Raw genomic sequence first — 24625 nt, forward strand, 5'->3', positions numbered from 1 at the left:
AGGTGGAATCTCTGCAGGTCCAGACATGACTCAGTCTTGCTTCCTGTAACTAGAAACTGCCCCTTTTTTGCTACCAACAGTGCTGTTTAGGGGAAAACTAAAACTGTTGGAAGTGATTAATTCTCAGACACTGGAAACCTAGGGATTGGATTACCACAGAAAGCTAAATAGGAATTTGCCTGGCAAATAGCATACATTTCTTCACAAAACGTAATCAGAAATATCACAGTATTTCTCTCGAATGGTAAAAAATCAATACATGAGAAGCTATTTTGAAATTACTGCTACTTCATCACTGCCTTTACTGACTCCTCTCTCCCTCTTAGACAAGTATGTTTAATTTTTTGGTAGTCCTGTCTATCTAAAGATGAAAAATTAAGGGAGCATTGCTTCTGCTAATAAATGTGACCTGTAGACTTGAATCTTTTCAGTTAAGCTTGGGAGAGCATGCAAATCAGCTAATCTGTATAATAGCTAATACAACAGAATTAGGGGGAAAATGCTCATAGGTTGAAAATTAAGGGGTAGGTAACACAAATTATAACCTGCTTTTACAAAACAAGACATCAGGCTCTGTTTGGACTTGAGAGCTGCATTAATGTGAGTCTGCTACCACACCATGCATTTTCTGTCACAGAGGCAGAAGTGTGGGATCTAAGACAGTAAACGTCAAATGGATGTTACTGAGTGAACCTATCACCTTGATGGAGGGAGGGGGGAAGTGGCTTCCTGGAAAGCGAGTTTTGCACATTATGGCCTCGATCCTGTGCTAGGGGATATTTTTCCATCCCTGTGAAGTCCTACAAAGGCACAGTTATGGATTTTGCACTACCCTTCTGCTTATAGTTACTTCTATTTCACATGAAATATGGGACACCTGCATTATTGTTTTGAAATGGTTAAAAGCCTTACCACCAAATGTGCTGTGAGAACAATTAGAGAAGCTCCCATTTACATTCCCATTTGGCCATGTTTTCTGATTTAATGGAATTTACTCTCCTTGTGCCATCTTATCGCTCGCTATTATACAAACTCACTATTTTCCACCAGAAGTGAGACATCATCTCTTTTTTCAGCCAAGACTACACAAGCTAAGGGGATACCTGACATCTGGGATTTCATTGCTGTGACAAACTTTGTGGGCCAGAACTCGATCCCACACTGCCCTAAATTGTTTTTCACTATGCTGTAATCAAAGGAGTTACATCAGGCTCTACCAACTGAGGGTCTGACCCAAGATGATATACACTAATGTGCTTAAATGTCATATCTCAGATTGTTCTTTCTCTTGTTTCACTGTGATACAGAGGCTTAGATATATGAAGGGATTAATTGCTGGCATTTGAGCACTGCGTTTCCTAACTTTGCAGCATCTTGTTCATGCAACCAAATTCACAGCTCTGTGGTTGAGCCCTGTACTCCCTGTACAACGCAGGCACCCCAGAAAGGCACTGACCCAAAACAGCTGCCCACAACTGAAGAAAGGCTGATACCTGTCTGGCTTTAGTAAAATTGGGAATAACCTCTGCCCACTCAGGACTCGCTGCAATTCAACATCACCACATAGGTACCGAATTGTCCCCATTTATCCCAGGGCCTGTGGTTAGAGCATTCACCAAGAGACCTGGAAAACTGTGGGAAGAACAAGATTCAAACCTACACCTCCCAGAGTAGTACCATAATCACCAGCCAGACTGGGGGACGAAGGACTCACATTCATTCTGATTCGTATGAAAGCAGATGTTTTGGGACAGAAGGAAATAAGCAATAGTGGAGGGTAACTCTGGATAGATTGATGACTAAGGATAATACTGTAGATTTGTGCAAACTTTATTTGCATGAAATAGTCCATGGATAAAATATTATGAGTAGTCTTCAGAGTCCTTCAGTCCCTGGGACTGAAATCCAGGTTACCATGTGTGAGTGTGTGCTTTCTCACTGTGAACTGCAAGAGACTTGACAGTGAGCCCAACTTCCCTCACTCCAGGCTGCAGAGAGCAGTCCCAATGCTCCAGGCAGAGACGGCACAAGGCTGGGGACTGCACCAGGCTGCAACCACCAACCTATTGGCTGGACAGCAACTATTACCAGTCCCTGCACTGTCATCCATGGAAGCTGTGGTCTGAAATAAAATGCTTCTTGCTGCCAGCTTTTGTGCACATCCCCACCTAGAGAAAATTAACTGAAACAAGCCCCAAAGGCTATAGAGGCAGACAGATATCTGATTTGTGGATAACGATGGGGTTTGGGCATGAGATAGGGACTTAGTTCTATCAAGGGTAAGGCATTTCTAAGCACGTGAGAAGCAATGTGAATATCAGCAAAATCATAGGCACTTACTGCTTTGACTCACTGCCAACATTAGAGGGGAGCTAAATAGGAGCCTTGAGAACTGCAATTTTATACTCAGGGTGTCTAAAAATGTTGCAAGTCATTTAGTGGATCTGGGCCCAAATGAATTTATCAGGCTATCTGGTGATTTGCAGTTGATTTCCTATGCATCAGTGCAAAATTACTAAAATTTGACAATATAATAATGTTGTGTTCTCAACTGGCTGAGGAAGTTGTAAATCTTTCCCTAGGTGATCAAAGAATTTTCTATTATCCCACGGGTCTTTATTTTGACTATTCTGCTACTAGCTATGTATTAACATTTCCTTTGTGGTCTGGAGATCAATTACAATACACCTACCTTTATGCAACACTGACAAAAGCCACTAAACAAGATTAATGCTTAAGTTTGCGCTCCTCTGTGGGCGTTAGCAGCTAGGTTAATATCCCTCAACAGCTTGTCATTGCCTATCTTGAAGGATAACTATGACACAAATCAGCAGCTAGGGGTGTTTTCAGCTTCTCACTTTCAAATGTCATTCAGCATGATAGTGACTATCATTTAAAATCATTCTGCTCTCTTTCATCCACCCCCAAAGGGAAGCGGTACTTTTTGCTCGCAAACACCGAGTTTTCACTAGTGCCTCCAGGGAGGTGTGGTGTGGTCTGTGCTTAGGAGCAAGGAGAGGCTCTGCCACCACCAAGTCACCACACTCTGCACAAGTCACTACTGAGCACACCAGAATAAGACCATGAAAGTCCTTCTGGATCAGGCATCAGCAATAAAGTCTCACCTCTGTCATATCAGGCAACAAACACACAGCTCCTAAGACAAGCACAAAAAAGTTAGTTATTTCAAAATACTAATGTTACCTAGAGAGCTACATCAACGTAAACCTTAAAAAAGAAGGTTTCTGGACATGGAATATCCATTCCAGTGGGCATTTATTTATCCTTTTGGATGTAGCTGGGCCACCAGCATCCTACACCAACAAGCAGATTGTAAAGGAGGAAGCAAATCTGTCATGATTAGGGCTCATGGGACATAAAAGCAAGTGCAGGGGTCTTTGGATGAAAAATTTCAGCAGATGTCACTTAATTCTGTTCTCCCTAATTCAATGGTATTCCCACGGAGTCCAGCAGCATTACTTAGGATGCCTATCAATACATCCAATTCTGATTTGTCCCTGAACATGTTATTTCTAAGCCTTAATTTATTAACTTTATATTTCTCTTTAAAACACAGTACAGTTATGCCACTTTACAGCTAACCAGTAGTAACATGAATCTTGGTGAAAAAGATTGTTACATTTATCTGATGAAATGATTCTGCAAAAGAATCAGGAAATTACATATCTTTGATCTCATACAAAATATTGTTTTCTAACTGTACCAGAAAATCTTAGGATATCTGCTACAGCATCTCATGGTTCAGTAAACAAACAAGTTTATCTCAGTTCCAACACAAAAGGTCCCTTTCCTCTCAAGTTATCTTCCCATCATTTAGTATGTTGGCATTACTGACTATGAATGATGAAAACTTCTCTGAAACTTGAAAGAAACTGCTCTGGGTTCAAAACTGCATTTGCAGCAAAGCTTGTCTGTTGCTCTGTAAAAACCCTTTGAGATCTGCTAGAAGAAGCGTATTGTAAATTCCATGATTTATTTTTTAGGAACTTATTTCTAAAGGCAGGGCAATACCTTTCTAGTTCTGACAGCTGTTCAATCTTGGGAATGTGAAAAATATGGCAAGGTCTAAGAAAAGGTCTTATAAAAAAAAAAAAGAAGGAAAGAATTATTATATAAAAGCTAGTAAAAGAAAATCTGAATTGCTAATATTAGCCCCTACCTTCACCTTCAAGCCTCAATGGACTTTGACTTTCATCATATTACTCCTGAATGAAAATTTCTTCACTTGAAGACACAATGATAATTTTCATAATTCATCCTTAATTACTTCATAATTCCTGAATTAAAGCACCTTAATTTGATTGCAAACAAAACTCTCTGATGTCCCACTTCAAAGACCTGCAAAATCTAAAGCATATTTAGGACATGTTTTCCCATGAGTTAAGAAGGATCTTATTAAAAGCTGTAGACACACAGCTGAAGAAATATCAACAATAATATTGTCCATGCATCTTATTTTCTGAGATAAATGGATTTGTAAAATAGGAATTGAAGCTGACATCTGCTCTTGGAAGAAGCGTTAATTAGAATTTAGAGCTGCTAGTTGAATTCTAGCTACTATTAATTTAGAACATAGCTTGTCATAAGAGGAAATGTTTGTTTAGTTTTTCTCACAGGAAAAAAAAAAAAAAAGACAACAAAGCATAGTCATTTAAATCAAACCTGAATATTGCAATTTTAAAGTCTTCCTAAATTAACAAATTTACTGACAACACTAAAAATGAGAAAGGAGACAAGTCTGCTTATATAGAGCTATTCTTCAGGAGGTAAGACAGGTGAAAATGATATCATTTAGTGCCCATGAAGAATTACCTGAAACACACTTCCCCGGGCTGCAGTCTATTTATACACATTCTGAAATTTCCCAATCTTGCTAAAATTATTTTAAACAACATCCTGTTTTTCAACCGTGTTATGGCATACAAAGAATCTTTGAAAAGTCATCAGTTTAATTAATACAGCATCACTGATCAAGATCAAGCAAAAATTCAAGGTGCATTTAACACATACCCAGTGCCGTTTGCTTTGTTTACCAATGCATTTGTTTTAGATATGTCCGAAGAGCAGCACAATATACCGCTGCTTCTTGATAGTGGGCATGCAACAATACAGCAGTTATCTCTGAAAAGTCAATAATTATATACAGTTCTCACGAGATTTTAAGAATGTAACTGCAATCTCTTTTATTCATTTGTGTGGTAATTCAGAGTTGATACTGATTTCCTTTTACATGACTTGAATTTTGGGGGGGGGGTGTCTCCTGATTTGGGGTCTCAGACACAAATGACAGTTATAAAACTAATGATTTGATATCAGAGAAAGGAAAAGATAGACATGCATTTCAATGAAACAATCCCAATATTAAATATTACTACATATATTTTTACTCAGTCCAAGCATTGTCTTTAGCTATATGATATTAAATGTTACAATTGGACGTAAAACAATGCACTTCTGAGTTCCAATAAGATGGTTCCATTAGAAGGCTGTCAACATGTCAAGTGCATCAATGGAGAGATGAATGTAATCAGCTGGTACAGAGCTGGACTATTCTTGATAGAAACATCACATGCCCCATAGTAACTTACTAACAAAACCTTCAGCTGTATTATGCATCAACACAGGGAGATGAAGCAGCACTCATACGCAAAACAACCATACAAGGTTATCATAAAAGTAATAATACTTTTAAGTATTCCAATTGAAAAGACATTAAAGTTAAAAAAAACCCAACTGCTGTTGGAACCTGAGATGCCCAGTTATGACAAGTATATATGCATGTATATAAGTGCACATAAAAATAGATACTAACATACACACAAATAACTTTCTATAAAGTTTCTACACATGAACCATTTGAGCTTAGTTCACATCTACATTCACTCAAAGGAGCCTGAATGTAAGTGGATTAAGTCCCCATCTGTAGCTCTGGAAAAAGTTCATAACATAAAACAGGATTAAGGCCAATTCACGTTTTGGCAGAGCCATACAATTCCATGACTACACCATACTATAGAGAAAGAAAGAAAGAAAAACAATTACCAACAATGGATGCTAGATCAATGATTTTCAGAAAGGCCTAGAAAGGTTTATACATTCAGTTTCTTCTGGCTCTTCATCAAAACAAGACAAGCTTCACAGAGCTATTTGGGCATTTAAAGAAGCAGATAGAAGCCTAGTCCTTTTATTTTTTTCTCAAAAAGTAAACATTTAAAAATAACAATTCAAAATAGGACCCTGGTCATTCTTCTGTCTCAAATCTCTTGGAAAATCAAATAATTGTACATATAGATGCTGAAAATATGGCATATAAAAGAATAATGGAGATTTCTATTAACATTTACAGACACATAACAGTCATAATGTACTATCTAAATAATTTGTTTCAGCTAGTAGGTTTACAAAGATAAAACCCAAGCTCACTCTGAAACATGGCTGAACCAGAAAAATTGGCATTAAGCTAAAGTGTATTTTCCCAGTACTCAGCTCCTTCTATTTTCCTGTAGAAAAAAATGTTACTGGAGGTAGATATCTAATGTGTTACCTCAAAACTAAGAGTGAGCTTAGGCCTTACAAGTACCAGTATCCTCTAGTTTTGTCAGAATCTTTGGCCATATCTGGCTAATGTAAACATAGTACATGTACTGCTGTAAAGGTAGCACAGTTGGTTTGGTATTTCCAAACTCTGAAGATGAACATCTCATGAAAACAAGCTGCTCAGCAAGGAGGTTTATTGTAGGAGACAGACCTGCGACAGAGCTACCTCCAACACTGTGGCACCCTCAGAGGTAGCAGTTGCTCTCTTTGGAGTGATGGCAACTGAAGTGTTTTGGGTCTGCTAAACCTCTCCTTCACACAAGATAGTTTGCATGTTGCCCAGTCTCTGGTGTTTTACCCCATGAGCTGTTTTGTATGATACCAACTCTGCATTGCTCACCTCCTTCCACATGGGGAATATGAGACGTCTACCTTACTGAGTTACACATAATAAAGAAAGAAATCACTATGTGATGAATGAGAAAAAATGTGGTGAAGGAAAAAAGGAAAAGGAAATATTTTTCTTAGAGAGAAGTTTAGTATCAGAGTCACAAGCAGAAGAAGACAGAACTAATACAGGAAACAGTAAACATCTGTAGTCGTGGCAAGGGTTTGGTGAATGCCCTTTGTGTATTCCCTACCTATATTTCTCACAAGTACCTCCGTAAATCTCCCCAGGTCGCAATGCTGCACCCAGTAAACACTGTCAAGATTCTACAAGTGCCTCTGTACTGAAAACAGACTATATAACTAATGCTGTGTGAAAGCATTCTCACGTTTGCAAACTATTGACAAAATCAAGGCACTAGAAAACTGAACAGCTCAATCTATGTGTTATGTATGTGCAGCATGAGAAGCTAGGGAAATCATGCTTTTTGTGAAAAATAAAAGGATGCATTAGTCTAATTCTCCTAATACTTTGAGTGTTTGAGGCTACCTGACATTTTAAAATGAGTGAATCTATACTTGTAATTTTGTGTTTTGCCACTGGAATGCAATTTTCAAACCAGATAAAAACTCTCTGTAGTGCTAAAGCAATTAGGAAATTGCTGTCCACTTTAAAAAAAAAAAAAAAACCTTAACAATACAGCTCAGTATAGAAGCTGAAAAAGTCTGAGTTTTCTTTATATATCTCAGTGAATTCAAAAAGTCTTACAGTTGATTTTAAGGGTTGGAGCTGAGGTTCAAGTAATGTGCTAAATGAGCAGCAGGATGAGCACCCCAAGAAAATACATCAAAATTTAATCATGACCTAATAGACTCACTCACTCTAGCCACTGACTTTACTAATTTCAAAGTGCATCATAACAAACGTAAAGCTGCTAAGAACTGCTGAAATGATGGCATTGGCAGGTGCAATGCTCTTCTCATCCCCAGATGCAGGATGGTCAGGAGAAGTATAAAAGACAGAAAGCCAAGACAACAGGAGAGGCAGCCCATTTTTGCTGTGGAAAGAACAGCATGGACAATGGGAAGAAGTTGAATGAAGACCCATGGAAAATGTCTGGGGAATGAGACCATCAGCTCCAGCTTCAGTCTTGAGGAGGGACTTCTGCTACTGCTGCAGACGACCCCTACACTTCTGGGTGGTAGCCACAGCCTCACCTTCATCTCTTCTTAGGCAGAAAGAGGCCAGGATTCCCCTGTTCCCACTTTCTCTTGCAGCTGTTTCTTTGGGACAGCAACAACTCACAAGCCAAGAGAATTCACTCACTCCTCCCTGACAAGAGCCAAGAACCAAATTCCCAGCTTGGTCCCATAAAGGAGGGTTCAACTCTCCTAGTGTTCCCTGTTAATTTTACTGTATTCTCACTTCATTTGCTTGTAAAGCAAACAGCAAAACCAAAATACTTCAGATCTTCAAATCTGGGTCTGGAAGGTAACTGTGCAATAATCTTGAAATAGATTAACAGTAAAAGAAAGAGAAACTCATGGGCTAAATGTTCAATATGTTTCTGAAGTGAGCTCATTTGGCCCTAAACAATTAAGAAATGGAGACTGATCTTTAAAAACGAGGTGTGAAAAAGACTGTGACAAGAAGGATGGATATATAATATTTGGGCTTAGTCCATAAGTGAAAAGCTACCGTTATGCTGTAACTGTAACTACTCTTGGGATCACCAGACAGAAAATACTACCAGAAAATGGAGCATTGAACAGAACTGTGTTTTGTATAAGAGGAAATTTCATGCTCAAAACCGTTTTGAGATCAATACCTTCAAGAATACTGTCCTTTATTTGTCTGCAAAAAACAGTCATAGCTCAGACAGTATCAATAAACTTCCTTACTAAATATGTCTTCTGTCTGTGAGAAGACTTCTTATTCCTTGTGCATGCTTACATCATGACACCTCCTGACAGTCAATGGCAATTAAAAGGTCACTGAGAATTTTTTTTTTTTATGAAGTCTAAAAACTCGATTAGCTTTGTATATTTGTTGCTTTTGCCTTCACCTAAAGCTGTCCTCAGTGATGTCAATAACAAATCCAGTTTCAGTAGGCTCAGAGATGTCCCTTAGGAAGCGCCACCCAACATCTAACAAAACACTAAAGCAAATAATCAGTGTCTGTACTGACATAGTTCAAAAATGTGCAGAAACAAATGTACAAAAAGTCTTGTATACTTTAGGCCTTTTTAGGACTACTTACCTTAAAAATATCCAGTGCCTATTCAATGACTTCAGTATGACCTTTCTTTCTGAATTTTTAAGATAAACGATACATTTGAAGCCAATGTCACAAGCACAAGAAGCATATATGCATACTCCTCATGAGTCTAAGCCAATAGTGTTAGGAGCATTCACAGGAACAGAATAAAAATATCACCAAATGCCTTTTCTCCATGACTTCTGAAAGACGGCTTTGCTTACACTCAGCAGGTGATGATGAAGTCTTTTGCCTGATCATTGTATGCTGCTGTGTGTAAGACTTCAGGGACTGACTAAGAGGTGCTTACTGCTGTGCTAAAGGATTTTAATTTACTTAAAATCTGGGGCATAAAAGCCCTTGCTTTTACTGGCATACATTTTATTGAATTCTAAACTGCATATTAAAGTTCACGGCTACTAAAATGATTCATTGTATATATTCATGGATACCTCCACAAAGGAGCACAAAACACTCTGTACTGATTTTTCCTTCATTTCTTGCATTTTTATTTCTCTATATATTTTCAGAAAAGAGAGAACAAGATATACATTCTATTCCATAGCTATTCTATTACTCAAAAATTAGTCTGATTTTGTAAAACACAAATCCTGATTATAAAAAGCCCAAGAAATGAATTTTGACTTGAAGTGCTGAAGAGGCTTCAAGGGGAAGCCTTTACTCACTAGACACCTACGATACGAATGCTACATAATATAGGGAGGTGCAGTTGTCAATAGAGCCAGTTGCACCAAACCCCCTAACAAGTCTTGTTCTTGTCCACAGATTTCTGCACGCACTTGTCTTATGTCTCACTTTTGCTTTTCCATTTTAGATCACGAAACCCTGCACAGGCTTCAGAAGTCAAGCATGCATCATAAGACTTTTCATGGGCTTCTGCATTTCTGCCAGACCCTTCACTGTGGCCAAATTCTGGCTAAGGTGGTCAAAAAACTGGAAAGAAGGGCCTCGTAAATAAGATACAGTAAGCTGAAAAGAATCAGAAAACTTTTTCAGCTAGAGAGCTAAAGAAGTTGGATCTGTCTCTTTTAATGCAGATTTTTACCTCTTTAGCCTTTTATAAGCTCTCAGTGCTGTTAGTCCAAGCCTGAAGAAAGTATTTGAGTTTGTCTACCAAGTTTTGCAGAAGCAGGCAGAAAATGAGCTACTGTTTACTATCATGACTCTTCTAAAGGCTTTCCTTAGGGACAAAGCCAATCTTTCAGGCAATGAGTACTGCCAAAGCTTCTGATATCTTGTAAAGAAGACTTTGACAAGCTATATGGGCCTCAGAGGGAAAAAAAAAAAAAAGAAAAAAGTGCTAAAAGAATTTGATCTGATGGGGAAAAAGAATGCTTTGGCTTGAGGAGTTGTTTCTGAAGAATAGCATGGTTCTTTCTCTTTTGAGACACTGTGTTGGTTTAGGCCCTGCCGGGACCGGAGACCATGATGCTGTTGTCCCTCCCCCACCCTCGGACACAAGTAGGGCACAAACCCCGGGTTAAAATAAGAAGAAATTTAATACAACAGTGTAATAAGCAATCTGAACAACAACAGTAGCAATGATAACAACAATAAACAGCAATAACAGTGAACAAGACAAAAGATATACAGAGAAATACCGCAATGGTTACAGACAGCCCCATGCTCCCTGCGACCAAAGCCACAAAGGAAAAAATTCCCGCGCTCCCGCACCCGGACCTGACAGACCTGACATCAGCATGGTATGAATAACCCAGCTGGAGATCCCTTCCCCCTCCCTGCTGGGGAAACTTAACCCTCTCCTAGCTGAACCAGGACAGACAGAGTTGGAAATTCTCTATAGAAAAGCACCAATAGAACTGTCATTAGTTTTTCCTCATGGATGTCTCTGGTGAAGATAATTTGGGTCTGGATAGCATGTGAGAGTAGAGCTGCTCGACTGAGGCATGCACCAAATTACCTAGTACTATCAAGGATGGGAACCATGAGATGGTGGGCAGGACAGAAAATAACAAGAAATGGCTCCTCCTGTTTCCTACATCTAACTTAATTCCTCAGCATAAAAGCCCGATATGAGGAATATGAGTCACACGACTCTGATTTATAAATTTTCTTGACTTCTCACTGTTAACATGCAAGGCTAGGAAGGAGCATAATGAGAAAAAGCTCAAGATAACCTTTGTGGGAGCTAGTTCAAGAAATAGAGATTTCTTATCAACACTGCAGAGGATCCCAATATCAAAATGCTTAGCACTGAAGTATAAATTTTTGCTGAGAGAAAAAACTCCACTTGAAGGGTAAAGTTAAATTTCTGTTGCTATAAACTTTATAAAGAATACCGATACCAAGTATAACAAATTAGAATTTGTTGTCACTCAAGTAGGTGATTTTATTATGACTTTTACCGAAAGGACAGCAATTCAAAGACCTGGAACAGAGAGTGTAACGGGAATTGGAAAGATGATGTCAGGGAAAATATCCAGGGATTGTAGTGAAGAAAGCTGGTGGCTGAACCATAAACGGTATCAGGGTGTCTACAGGTCAAGCCCTAAGCCATTTTTTAACTTAAAATAAGAGGAGACCAAGGACTCCTACCTATCATATTCAAGAACGTCAGTAGCTTCCTTCTACATTCTTGTAAAGTCTTTTTGTACTACTTGCCTCTCACACGAGTATCAGTAAAAAGACCTGCACATGAATACCGTAAAAGCTACTTAAATTGGCACTTTGATAAACAGCAAGTCTCTCTGCTGTCAAAGAATGCATTCAGTGCAGCACACTGCAGTAACTCAAGCAATAAGCACATCACATCTTGTCAAGTGACTGTTCTGCTGCAGTTGTTTGCAAGCCCACTTCATTCACATGTCAATTAGAAATGGCAAAAAGGCTCCTTTGCTGTTAGACCCTATGTTATTTTACATGAATCTACCATTTTATCAGAGCTAATGAGAGTTTCTTTCATTACTGTTTCTTGTAATCTATAGGCACAATGATTACTTTCTGAGCAATTCATGACATGAGTCTCCCTCATCAGAATCTATTGCTGTTAGCATCTGAAAATGGTGCAAATCCCAAAACTTCATACTTCTTTTTCTACAGTGACTTGCAACCTAAACAGATTTTACTGCACTTCCACATTGCCTCCTCTGCTCTTCTTTTGTTTCCTCATAAGAATTCCAGCTACTCTGTTTCTGGAAGACAAAACCCTCACATTCTCTCTTTCATTAGAAGCTGTCATCTGGAAGACCCCACCATAAGTTTGTGGCTTCCTGAGTAAAACTTGAAAAGCACAAGCCTTAAGTTGCACTGCTGTGTGGATGACGTACAACATATTATGTGAAGTTTGCTGAGGGAAAAGCAGAGCAGCTGAGGCTTCATGCATCATTCTGCAGCGAGATGTACTGCCTTTTGCCACTGAAAACTCCCCCACTGTGCCCTCTGTGCAGATTGGCCATGTGTAAGAGTCTGCAGGGATTTCCTTATGTATGTGTGCGCTGGGTACTGTGCTCACTCACTTGTTTCTTAACACCCTAATTTCCAAGCAATTAATATGCTTGCTCACCTTTACATATTTAGAAAATGACAAGGTCATAGCATGTTTAGGAAAAAGGACAATAACATGAGTAGATATTCTGACGGACTTCTTTAAAGTAGCAATTATAGTGAACGAGAGGAGATCTGTACCTTTATTTACCAAAAAAAAACCCCAACCCAAACAAACCCAAAACATCCCCCCTCCTTAATTTGTTATCTTAATGAAGGTAACTTGAAAATGGTTCATGAGTACTGTCTGCTGGAAGTTCAAGATAGAAGTTGGGTTGGTATTTTGGTCTACAGTCCCAGCTGACTGTCCTCATTCAGGAATGAAATTACTAGGAAAGTGTTCCAAAACCAGGAAGTCTAATGCATTAAATGTGAATTACTGTAGTTAATCAGGTTTTTCATTAGCATAATGCTGTTTTATAAACTATTATGAAATGTGACATTTCCAAAGGATCATATAACTGCACTTCCAAATTTTTCAGCATTTAACCACCACTACATGTTTATCCTATCAGAACCAACAAACTGTGGAAACCATGAAACAGCACTGGAAAAACAGAATTTGACTGAAGGAAGTGATTTAACTGTACCTCAGCCCTAAAGGCAATAACCACAAAGTTTAAATAGTTGAGGTTTATCCTGTAACCATAAGAACATAAGGTGAAGGCTGTAAGATTAGTGGGCATTTGGACTAAATAAACTCACCTTCCAACTAGGTGGCACAACATTATGCATTTTTTAATTTTTGTAAGTACTGTCCATCAGAAGGAAAAGAAAAGCAAGCAGAGTGGCAGGCTGTAAGACCTGCTGACTGGTTGCACAATAAAGCCTAAGCCTTGAAGTGAAACCCTCGGAGCTGCTGCATCTTGAAATATCATAATACTGAACAACATCTATTTGGAGAAAATCTGATTGGTATTTCCCTTGAATACACGGTGCGTTTGGCACTGTAACTTGTTTCAATCGGTGATTGGCATCAATGTTGTTGTGATTGCATTCATTTTCTTTAGAGGATTCACTTAAATAATTACTAGTATTAACTGTTTGAACTTATTTTGTATTCTGATAACATCCACCATATTGTTGGCACTGTCCACCCATGCAAGAGAAAACCGTACTTTTAAAAAGAGTCTGCAATCTGAGATCAATTGAATGTTGCCATATTGCAAAGAAAATTTGAGTTCAGGAATAATACACAGCATTATGATTATCAGATCAGTACCCAAATTAGACCGCAATAACTCTTGGAAGGCAGGAAATTACTGAATCAAGATAAAAGCTCAAGATATATTAACCAGTACATTCTAGAAAAGAAGCACAGATATTTGGGTTTTTAAGACACTGAAATCTTTATTAATAAAACTAGGGTTTCAGTGGTGCTGAAAGCAATGAGTTTCAAAGGGAACCGCACATGTAAATTCCTCTGCCTTATTTGAAAATTCCAGCCAACAGCAGCAATCATGTTTGGTTTAAATCATCATATCATTACAGGAAACAATCCATTAGTCTTTCATTCCAGGCAAGAATGAAGTCTGGGTGAGGGAGCAAACATTGTGGGAACATGGATATATGCAGGTGATTTATGGGCATGTGCTGAGCTAATGAAGAAAGTGAAGTTCAGAACAACACCAACAGCAGTGAAGGCAAACTAGATCCTGGAAGGATGGCAGTGACTATGCAGATTACAAGAAACAATAAGCAATTATAATCAACCTTCATCCTCTGTGGAAGCAAGCAGGCACTCAGTCTGTAAAGAATACCTTACTATCCACTTCTTTTTGTCAAAGGGATTATTTGGGGTTTGATTTTGTGTGGTTTTTTTTTTTTTTTTGCTGTGTTCTGCACTTTTTCTAATCCATCTTCTTTGTTTGAATATTGGTAACACATAAATATGCTACTTACTCCCTCATGTGTTTCAGTTTGGTCTCAGCCATAGTGCTGTTGAGAGCTCTGAATCCCTGGGGTGCCCTTGGAGACATTCCGGTGACAGTCCCCGAGCCTACAAATCAATGCACAGACACATAACCTTATTCACCTTCATCTCCAGAGCTCTATTGCAGAGTCAAGGGCAGTCAGAAGAAGGAAGACTATTCCTGTTTCTCACAAGGTAGTGCCACATTAATTAAAGATGAATTAGGTTATTAAATGCACATTAAGGGCAACTCCTTTCTGAGGGACAAGTAGACTTATAGCTTAAAGGCACCAGAATTGTAACAATTTTCCTTCTGTGCAGCGTACAGGGAATTACATTATGTGTTGGGTTGAGGAAGTGCTGGAATAAATATTCAACAAAATGAAATTTTCTTAGACAATACATATTTTCCTCCACTGTTCTTGCACTTATTTGTAAGAGCAAGAACCTTCTTCCTAACAGGCAAGCCTCTCCTTTAGCTTGATCATTACTGTAAACGTGAAGTATTTAACTTATAACATCACTTTCCCCTTCGGATGAAGGTATGCTTTTTATATATGCATATATATAGAGAAAAAAAATACCTGTATATGTAAACAGAAATATATATATATATATATATATATATATATGTGTGTGTGTGTGTGTGAGAAATATACATATGCATATACATCCACACTCTTTCTGTTTACAGGCCTCGTGGGCTGTTGGCGTACCTAAGGACCTAGTGCTCTCAGAGCGCTGTGGGACTCATCCACAGGAATGCAGAAGTCCTGAATCACAGAGAACTGTCAGGGTTGCCAGCTCAAATATCCTGCAATTTCCTGTTGCTGTTCCATCACACAAGTCCCTGCTTAACCTAAGGAATTTAGTTATTGCCCCAACCACTCCCACTGGAAGACAATTCCAGAGCCTCACTGTAAGCTGGTGGCTAAAATCTCTCCTCTAAGTTCCTGATAAAAATTCTTTACTGGCCAGTTCATGCTCATTTTTCTCTTGTGCCAGTCCTTTTCTTTGGCTTGCTCAGTTCTTCTCTTTTGAAGACTCCTTTCATTTCGTTATAATTTGAAAAAGAGATCTTACTTCAGCTTTCAATTTTCTAAGCTGAACAAACCAGCTATTTTAGTTTCTTCTTGCAAAATATTTGGCATTAGGATTTCACTTCCCAAAAGAGGAGAATATGTATCATGGTGGAACTATATCCTGCATAAGTGTGTGGGCTGTGGCACACAGGACCCAAGTTCTGAACAGACACAGAAGGGCTATGTATAGGGTAAGAACAAGGTGAAAGTCACACAAACACGTTAGTGCAACGCCTTGTCTAAATGAACACACACTCCCCTCCTAGCAGGGGTGTTTAGCTTGAACTCAGCTGGGGCTTAGTTTGGTTTGCTTTAACATTGATCACAAGCAGCCAGAGGGAGCTTGCAGACACCTTCCTGCTATGAGCGGTAGAGACACCCCCAGAGAATACCGAGTGCTCCCCTGAAAGCATTCCCTGGCTTTCCCTAGAGTTAAGCTCCTATGTCTAACACGAATCTAGATCCTGATACATGAAATTGAATATTGAGATAAATACTCTGTTGTGAGGGATCCTACTGAATTGCTCACAGTAAGTGTCTGCTGGATTCAGAAGATAGGAAGCAGGCATAGGGAGAGAGACCACAGAAGAAATGGATTCCTGACTCTGTTATCTGACTATGGGTATATGATATGAGTTTTTAAAACATTTTCCTAGCTTCTCGATACACCTAATGGCTAACAGTTGTCTGGTGCCGAAGTATTACAGCTGAGATATAGTTAATGTAGTTTAGAAGAGGACAAGCTCAGTTCTTACTAGCAACCAAATAACTTTGCCCATTGATGCAAAACCCATTTACTGTAACACTACAAATGCATATCCATACATTTTTACATGGGGTCTGTAAGGATTCAACTACTTTAGCAGCATGGAAAACTTCAGCTATCCTCAGGGTGGCCCTGAAGAAACCTCAAACGCTGTGCAAAGCAATGCTCATGACTTACTGGGTGGCACACTCCTCTTTGAGTTGGCATAGAATTAAAGTCCAGCTGTGAGGCTTTGGGGCTTCAAAAGCAGTAAAAAAATTGACACCCCAAGCACCAGTGGTCTAAAGAAGACAGAAACTTTGTATTCTCTTAAGAAAGAGTACATTGAACTGCAAGCCCCAGCTAAATTCTGTTATTACGATTATTGCAGGATATATCACTGTAGTAAGAGCTCAGCATACTCTTCTGCTTAGTGGGTTCAATCTATTTATTGCTACAATATCTCCTTCTCCTCCGACATTCATTATTAAAGACATCCTTCTCGTTTTTTCTGGGATTCCAGGCTAAATAATTCATGCTTTGTCTACTCTCTACATTGGCAGTTAGCCAAGCAAAACTTATTCTCTACATGGAAACTTGTATCTATCTTCCTCTCCATTTAAGGCAGCTGCAAGGACTACAGATTGTAGGAAAAAAAAAAAAAAAAAAAAAAAAAAAAAAAAAAAAAAAAAGAGTTCTCAGTGAAAACTGCTGAGAGCTTTACATGTTGTTGCTACAAGCCTCAAAAAAATTTTCATGGGGTGATTCATAACCCACACTAGCTTTATATCAGACGTATTTTCTTAGAAGCAATTATTGATTAGTAACATGTTTCACACCCAGCTTCAAGCAGTTTACTTATACATCAACACAGAACAAGGAATTATGCTTCTTCAAAAAGTGGCCAGATAACCATTTGCATTTTTTTATGCAATATATCATTCTTGATTTATTAAGCAAAATCAAATGAAACAACAAGACCACTGACTTTTCAAAACCAGGTATTGGGGCTTTCTAAATGTATTTCAAAGACAAACACTCTCCCAGTGTCTAGCCCAGTACTGCAGAGAACAACATGGGGCAAAAGATCTTTGTCGTCTCAGGTCGTGCAGCACCAGTGTGGGATTCTCATGGCATCCTTCCCACTCTGTGGAAGGGAAGATGAAAGGATCTGTAGCAAAACAAATCCTCTTATTCACAGGCATTTACACTTAAAATGGGTGATTATGATCATCTGGTGAGACTTTTCATACACTATGGCCCAAAGGCATTCCTACCAACATTTCTGCTAAGAAACGAATAATTGGTGATTGACATCTACTGTATCTCTTGTTAAACCATTATGTGTTGCGAAGCTATTATCTCCACTGAATCATAGATTTCTGTTTGGATTTTGGATTTCTTTCTGCAGCTTTCACTGCTACATATGAGATCCTACAATGCCGCCTTCTACAAGATTATAAGGCTCCTTAGAACCGAATGTATTTTCCTGAGTTTATAAACAATACAAAGTGACGCAACTGCCTCTAACCTTTCTCCTCCTTTAAGCTAAGCAAATTTAGTAAATTTCTGGGAACTTGACAATGTTTCAAACTTTATCAGCATGGACTATCTTATATACTCCACACGGAACTGTATAGTCAACCCAAAATGAGCCTTGCGCCACACTCAAGCATTGGATTCACCGTGACTCAGTGGGAACTCTTGAGGAGAAAACTCAGTTACTTCACCTTCAACACTGATATTTATATTAAGGAAACTCTATCTGTGGAAAAACAATGCATATTTATTGCATACTCTTTATCACAGCCCTTGCTGACATAAAAAAAAAAAATAAAAAAATTCTAGTTTCATTCTACTCAGGTGTTCTCTAATATCTGCTTGAAATGGCACATAATTTCTTCACAGTGCCTTTAAAAATGAAAGACACTACAAGAAATTCAGGCCAGGCCAGATTTTTGCATCTGCCCTATTACTGCCATGAAATCTGTACTGTTTTCAGGAGTAGCCATTCTAATGCTCTTGTAGCTCTGTAGCCCAGTAATATGGTATTGTCACTGCTAGTACCAGGTCACATGCTTGGACCTGAGTTTGCAAGGCTTCAGGCTTTGTCTGAACTTGTCTTGACCTGCCAGGAACTTTGATTTAATTGCTTAAGCTGCAATAGCAGTTCTAGCAACCAGGTAGTTGTGGCTATTTTGTTTTATTCCCACTTGGTTTTGTATTGTACAACCTACATTTTTAGATGGATAGTAGTATTCTGTGTAGAATGACATATTTATAACGAGGAATTCAATTAATGTAGAGAAATACAGGCCTGGTACAACAGCAGATGCCTTGAAAAGTGGGGATAAAGGATGAGGTGTAAAGGACTATGGGCACGGTATGACAAGAGGTGGGACACAGGCTAGTACTGGCAATCCCATAGCTATAACCAACATGCTAGTGATCAGTTAAAGAAATGTACACCTGGAGGTGGACATAACTAGCTTTACGGGGAACAAAGAGAACAGATATCTAAACCATGTAAAATGCACCATCTACAGAAAATTTTGATGTAACATGACTTTGCAGCCCAGTAAAGAAAAAGCAAGGTAGAAATGAATGTTGGCAAACACATAAAAATGACCCCAACTGCAGCTTTGTAGCTTGACATGGGAAGAACTTATAATATAGTAAATGTTTAAACTTCCTCAGTGACAATGAGCATACAAAGATAAAAGGAACTAGCAGATTTCTCTTGTACTATCATCAAGTATATTATTTGTTTGGAACAGATCATACAAAACTAATTATTAACTCAGCTAGAAAAAGGCTTCAAGTTTCAGCACTGACTGGTCAAGATTTTTTAATGATTAAAGCACAATTTAATTTTTTAATATTATAATTTTAAAAGGCATCTTCTTATTCTTAAAACTGAAAGAAACAGAGGAAGACAATAGTCTCTTTAATACTAAGATATTTTAAAAAGACCACTGTTTGTCTAATACCCTGGGTTATTCCCAAAAGTCCTCAAGGCAATTCCTCTCTTCCATTAAAATAACAAAATATTGAAGCATAGAGCTAAACTTTGTCCCTATTTCCATTTCTGCAAACAACAATGATGCAGATGCATAAATGAGTGCAGAATTTGAAGACTGTGGGATCTCTGTTAGTGTGAAGACATACTGGATGTGAATGTTCCTTCTGTCCTAAGGATGTCCCTGATGTGGGACCCAGAAGGTGACCAGAAATGATTCAGTGGCTAGAAGACTATGACAGCCACAGCTTTGATTACTCTCTTTCATCCTTTTTCTTCTTTGGTTTTCTCTTCCATCAGGTGAAATAGAGTTTGGCACTGGAGGAATCTCTACAGAGATGACTTCCCAGGCTTCCCCTATATTCTAGTTTCAGAGACACAGGATAACACAAAGCCAGGTTTGTCCCAACTGAATAAATGTAAATAAGACAGCTAAGCAAAACTGTGGTTTCCGTGGGAGCCTTTGGGAACTCAGCTGGGCTTTCTTGCAATCCCCACACAGGCTGCTGCTGGCATAGTTCAACCCAGTGGTCTTCAAGGACAGTGACTACATCAACCTCAGTAAATACTACTCTTTCGTATAGGTTTTCTTTTAGCTTTTACGTAGAACATGAGAAACCAAGCTTTCAAACTCTACATTTATAGACAGAATCTGCAGGAGATTTTAGGATTAAATTGCAAATTCTCAGTTATTTTTCTGTGCCTGTAATGAGCTACTGTAAAGTAAAATAAATATTATCCAAACCTAGATAATAATTTTTAAAAATTGTATGTCTTTTAATTCATTTTCTGTTAGTTACCAGTACTAGAAACTATAAAACAATCTACATATCCTTAAATATTTTCCTTTGAAGAAAAGATGGCAGTAACCAAGTTTTTAAAAGCTTTTGTTATAACATTCCACACTTCTGACCATCATGCATTATGGCTCTATTATTTTCAACAAAAGCACTTAACTGCGTATGTCTTATCTTTCGGCATATTTATACTTCTCTAGAATAGATTATGGAAACAATTTTCAAGATCAACACATTTTTTGACTTATTTTGTTACAAAATGGAAATAATTGGACTGTAATGAATACAGACTGCTAATAAGGCTGCTATTAGATTTTAAGAACAGATGTCATCTTACCCAAAGAGCTACTATCCAGAACACCCTCCAAATACTTGACCATTGCCTCAATGTCACTGTCCTGTGGATAAACAAAATAAGGAATAGCATTAGTGGGAGCACAAACTTATGTATAAACACTAGGTACCAGAGGTATGATTCCACAAACATAAAGGATATCACACCAATGAGTGTCAACACTAGACTACAAAGAGTCTACATTGCTCAGGCCTTTTTCTTTTTTTCTTCTCCTAAAACACCAGTCTTGGGAACATTATTATATACAAACAATTATTTACATCAGATTCCTTGCAGAACACAAGTGTACAGAAAACCGTGCATGGAGTTTAAAGAAGACATGTTTACTGTGGAGGGTGGTGTATGATAAAACACACCAGCATTTTATCATCAGATAGTCCTGGAATATCTAAAACAATACTACATTGAAAAAGGCAAGTATGTACTTCTTAACTATGCCAAAATTTCTTATGCCTGTGACAGCTGTCCTCTGCAAATTGATACTTATTTGCATGTCATTGCATCTACTTACATGTCTAGTAATAACAACTAATTGAAAAAAATTTAATTAAGAAACTTTAACTCTTTTGTATTTCAAATATTCTGTTACCGGACAGATAATTAACAGTTTTGCCATGATATCTTTCATGTGAAATCCTGCTTGTGTACACAGACAAAATTTAAAGATCTGGCATTAAGCAATGATTGTGGTCCAGGAAGTAGATCACAATTCTATTAAAGTCCAAGAGAAACTTGGACTCTGAGTTTCTAGAAGCTGCTGCCATATCACATTTGACAACATGGCATTTCTTCACTACTTAAAAGACTTTGACTGAAAGTCAAAATCTTGACCCTTGCTGAAATATCCGTCAAAAATCTGTATTTTAAAAAATTTTGAACAGCCTATGGTTTTAAAATTTAAAACACTGGAGTAAAAAGAAACAATATGGACCTCAGCTTCTACAATAGACAATATGGTTTATATTTCTCTGTCATCTTACTCAAAATGCTCATTCTAAATTTCTCAAGCTGAGGAACTGCCAGTATGCCTTAACAGGATAGCAATAATTGTTGGCAATGACTGTTAACTGGTTAGTGACCTTCTGGTGCGAGTGAGAGCTGTTACGGATGAGCATGATGTAACTTCTAATCACTCTAAGTTGTTTCATGGGCTTACATTTGAGACAGACTCTGCTATTTTAGCTGAGGTTTACAAGATGGGAATCAGCTTCTTGGTTGGCCATTTCAACAGAAAACCCAAGGACTCATAGGTTTGAAGGTGCCTCTTTGCCCTTTTGGAGCAGCCTGTGGTGTCCCGGCTGGATAGTCAGCACTGTAGTTTCCAGTTCTGCAGCCCATCAAAAGTACCTGAGTTACCTCAGATGACCAAGTTAATCTGAACCTGCCTAACTGAGGCTTTTGCTAGTTAGCAATAAAGTGCCCAGAAGATGCTAAAAAATTCATTACATTTATATATACAATAAGTGTTGACCATTTAATTAAGACTTAATATTACAGATAGAATTTCTCTGTTAAAAAAAAAAAAAAAACACACCAAAAAACAACCTTTAGGACTTCATTTAAAAGTTATTAAATTTTTTTCATTCAAAACTAAAATTTGACATTTATTTTCTGCTAATATAAAGATTATTTTTATTATCACTAGCAGTTAACTGCAAATCTATAGACAGACAGACAAAAACATGGTAAATGGCCACATACAATACTAATACAATTGCTTCAATAAAAACCTTTTTCCTTTTTTAATGACATAAACACTGTAATTCCAAAAGCTTTGACTTCTCAGAACAGGACATCATATTTGCTCCAAATATCACAACAGAGCTGATTTTTTCTCATTATCCTGTGAGGCAAAAGATACACTTTCACCACTTTCATCACTGCTAGTTTTCAAGGAAACTAGCTGGCTTAATCTTGCTATCTTGCAATAAAATTTAAATGAGGAAGAGAATGTAGTTTTCACACAGTGGTAAACAGTTGAATAAATGATTAATCAACTTACACCGAGATAGAAACTACCTATGACTTTTCTCCACTTGTGTTTAGCAATCCAACAGGATTTTAGCTGTTTTATTTAATATGCTTCTCTTTGTTGCAGACACAGCAAAGCCCCACAGGCAAGGGACTCCGACAGGTGCACAGTAGCGAGGCACTCTTACGCATAAGAGCCAGCATGGATGAATGCTTGCACTTTTCAAATTCAGAATGAACAAACCCTTTCTAACAGCAACAGGCCATGCCAAGGCACGTATTAAGAATCCAGCGGAGCATTTTTTGGGTGGCAGCACGCAGACCACCCACAGCCACTGGAACTTTGATAATTTATGACAGTTGATTATTTGGTTTGACAATCTCAGCAGCGACCTGGAAATTGAAAATAGGAAGCTAACATACCACATTTGTAGACTTTGTTACAATGAAGAGGGCAAATTTGGTATTATTGTCACTAAAAGAAAATGCAGCGAACAAGGTGATAAACTGCAGTAAAAAGCAGCCTCTCAGCTAAGTCAAAACCAATGAAAGCTTCACAGTGCACAAACTTATCTCTCCTAAACTTCATATTTCTTAATTCTTTTTAGAAACAGTTTCTCATTCTCTTTCATTTCCCCCCCCCCTAATTAGAAATCAGTGTTCCTAGGGAAAAAAACATGTAGAAAAGAGCCATTGGCCTGAAGAAGTCGAGGTCTGGAAAAGTAACTGGCAAATTGCTGCTTGAAATCTGGCAATCTGCATTTCTGCTTCAAAAGACAGGGACAAAGGACACTAAACTCCAATGCTACAACCAAGATGAGAGGTCCAGATGTGCCTAGGGTCTGAAATTCCACATTTGCAACTGGACAATGTAGCTGAAAACATACAGGCCCTATTGAAAGATATCAACACCGGAAAAATAGCTGTCCAACTCCCACCCAAAACCTTCAACATCATACCATTCCAGTGCCTAACTAAAGAGATGTTGCATCCCATGTAAGGCTCCTACTTCTCAGTCTGTCTTGACATCTGTGGAAGCCTAATATAGCCTGAATAAATAGCCCAGATCTCTTTCTACATCATGCACCCCAATGTGTTGTTCAATTAGATGACTCTTCTGACCCCGTTCTATTGCATGAACATCAGATTTTTTTTTAATCATTGTTTGAAGTAATGGGGTCACCGGGGAGCACTGCCAGATACAGCATTTCCACACTCTCTGCACAGAAGTAACTACTAAAGCAATCTTGGCATTGGAAAATTGAGAGATTTGCACAGATTAGGAAGTCCTTAGCCTGTGTTGTGGTGGAATGACTTCTTTATTAGCACACACCTCCAAAAATTTAATTTATGAAGGTATTTTTGAAGAAAGGGTTTAAGAGTATAAATCCCATCATAGAAATAGGAGTAGGAGTTTAGGTATTAAGTATATGACTGACAAAGCAAACCTCTGCTATATGCTAGCAAGATCAAATCTATTCTGGTAGGATTTGAAGCTTATTAATACTGAGCATGATCCCACCTACTTTTGAGTGGGATTCATCTCAGATAACTGTTGACACTCAGAATGAAGATATCCCATGCATGCTAATGACTGTAGATCCCCTTATAATCACCAGAAAGAAACCTGTTGGCATCCTCCATCTGACCTACATTAGATATCTACAACAAAACAACATTATTTGCTGAAAAAAAGCTTGCTTATTTTCCCTTGCTACACAGACTTTCCATAGAGTTAGTTCAGACATAGTTTCCCAAATCTGCACAGCTGAGTCTGCTTTGCCCTTGGACTTACTGCAGAATTTTTCATCTGAGAAAGGGAAAATTGAAAAGTATGCTCACTTGCCAAGAAACAGAAAAGGCAATTGTGTCAATGCCCAGAAACACACTTCTGCTTTATCTAAGCTGCTGGGGTCAACATGGAACAAAGACAGACAATTAGTGATAGAGGAAGACCTAAAAGGCAAATGGTCACAGGGGGTGCTTCCCAGTCAGTCTGTGCAGGCCAGTTTGCAG

The 24625-nt window shown here is 38.3% G+C and overlaps 1 protein-coding gene across 4 annotated transcripts in view; it reads right to left on the reverse strand.

The window, feature by feature from the left end:
- The window catches only part of NEK11 (NIMA related kinase 11), a 124586-nt gene that overhangs the window by 35138 nt on the left and 64823 nt on the right, over window positions 1-24625 (reverse strand). For 3 of the 4 annotated variants that reach the window (XM_026843182.1, XM_026843181.1, XM_026843183.1), the window contains exons 14-15: window positions 20621-20681; window positions 14631-14727 (exon numbers count right to left, since the gene is read on the reverse strand). In XM_026843182.1, the coding sequence (XP_026698983.1) occupies window positions 14631-14727; window positions 20621-20681 (158 nt within the window). The remainder of the gene's footprint in view (window positions 1-14630; window positions 14728-20620; window positions 20682-24625) is intronic. The other variant, XM_026843185.1, reaches the window with a different exon arrangement.

This window comes from Athene cunicularia (genome assembly GCF_003259725.1).
Source record: "Athene cunicularia isolate RWA chromosome 2 unlocalized genomic scaffold, athCun1 chr2_part1, whole genome shotgun sequence".
In the NCBI taxonomy this organism is placed as follows: Eukaryota; Metazoa; Chordata; class Aves; order Strigiformes; family Strigidae; genus Athene; species Athene cunicularia.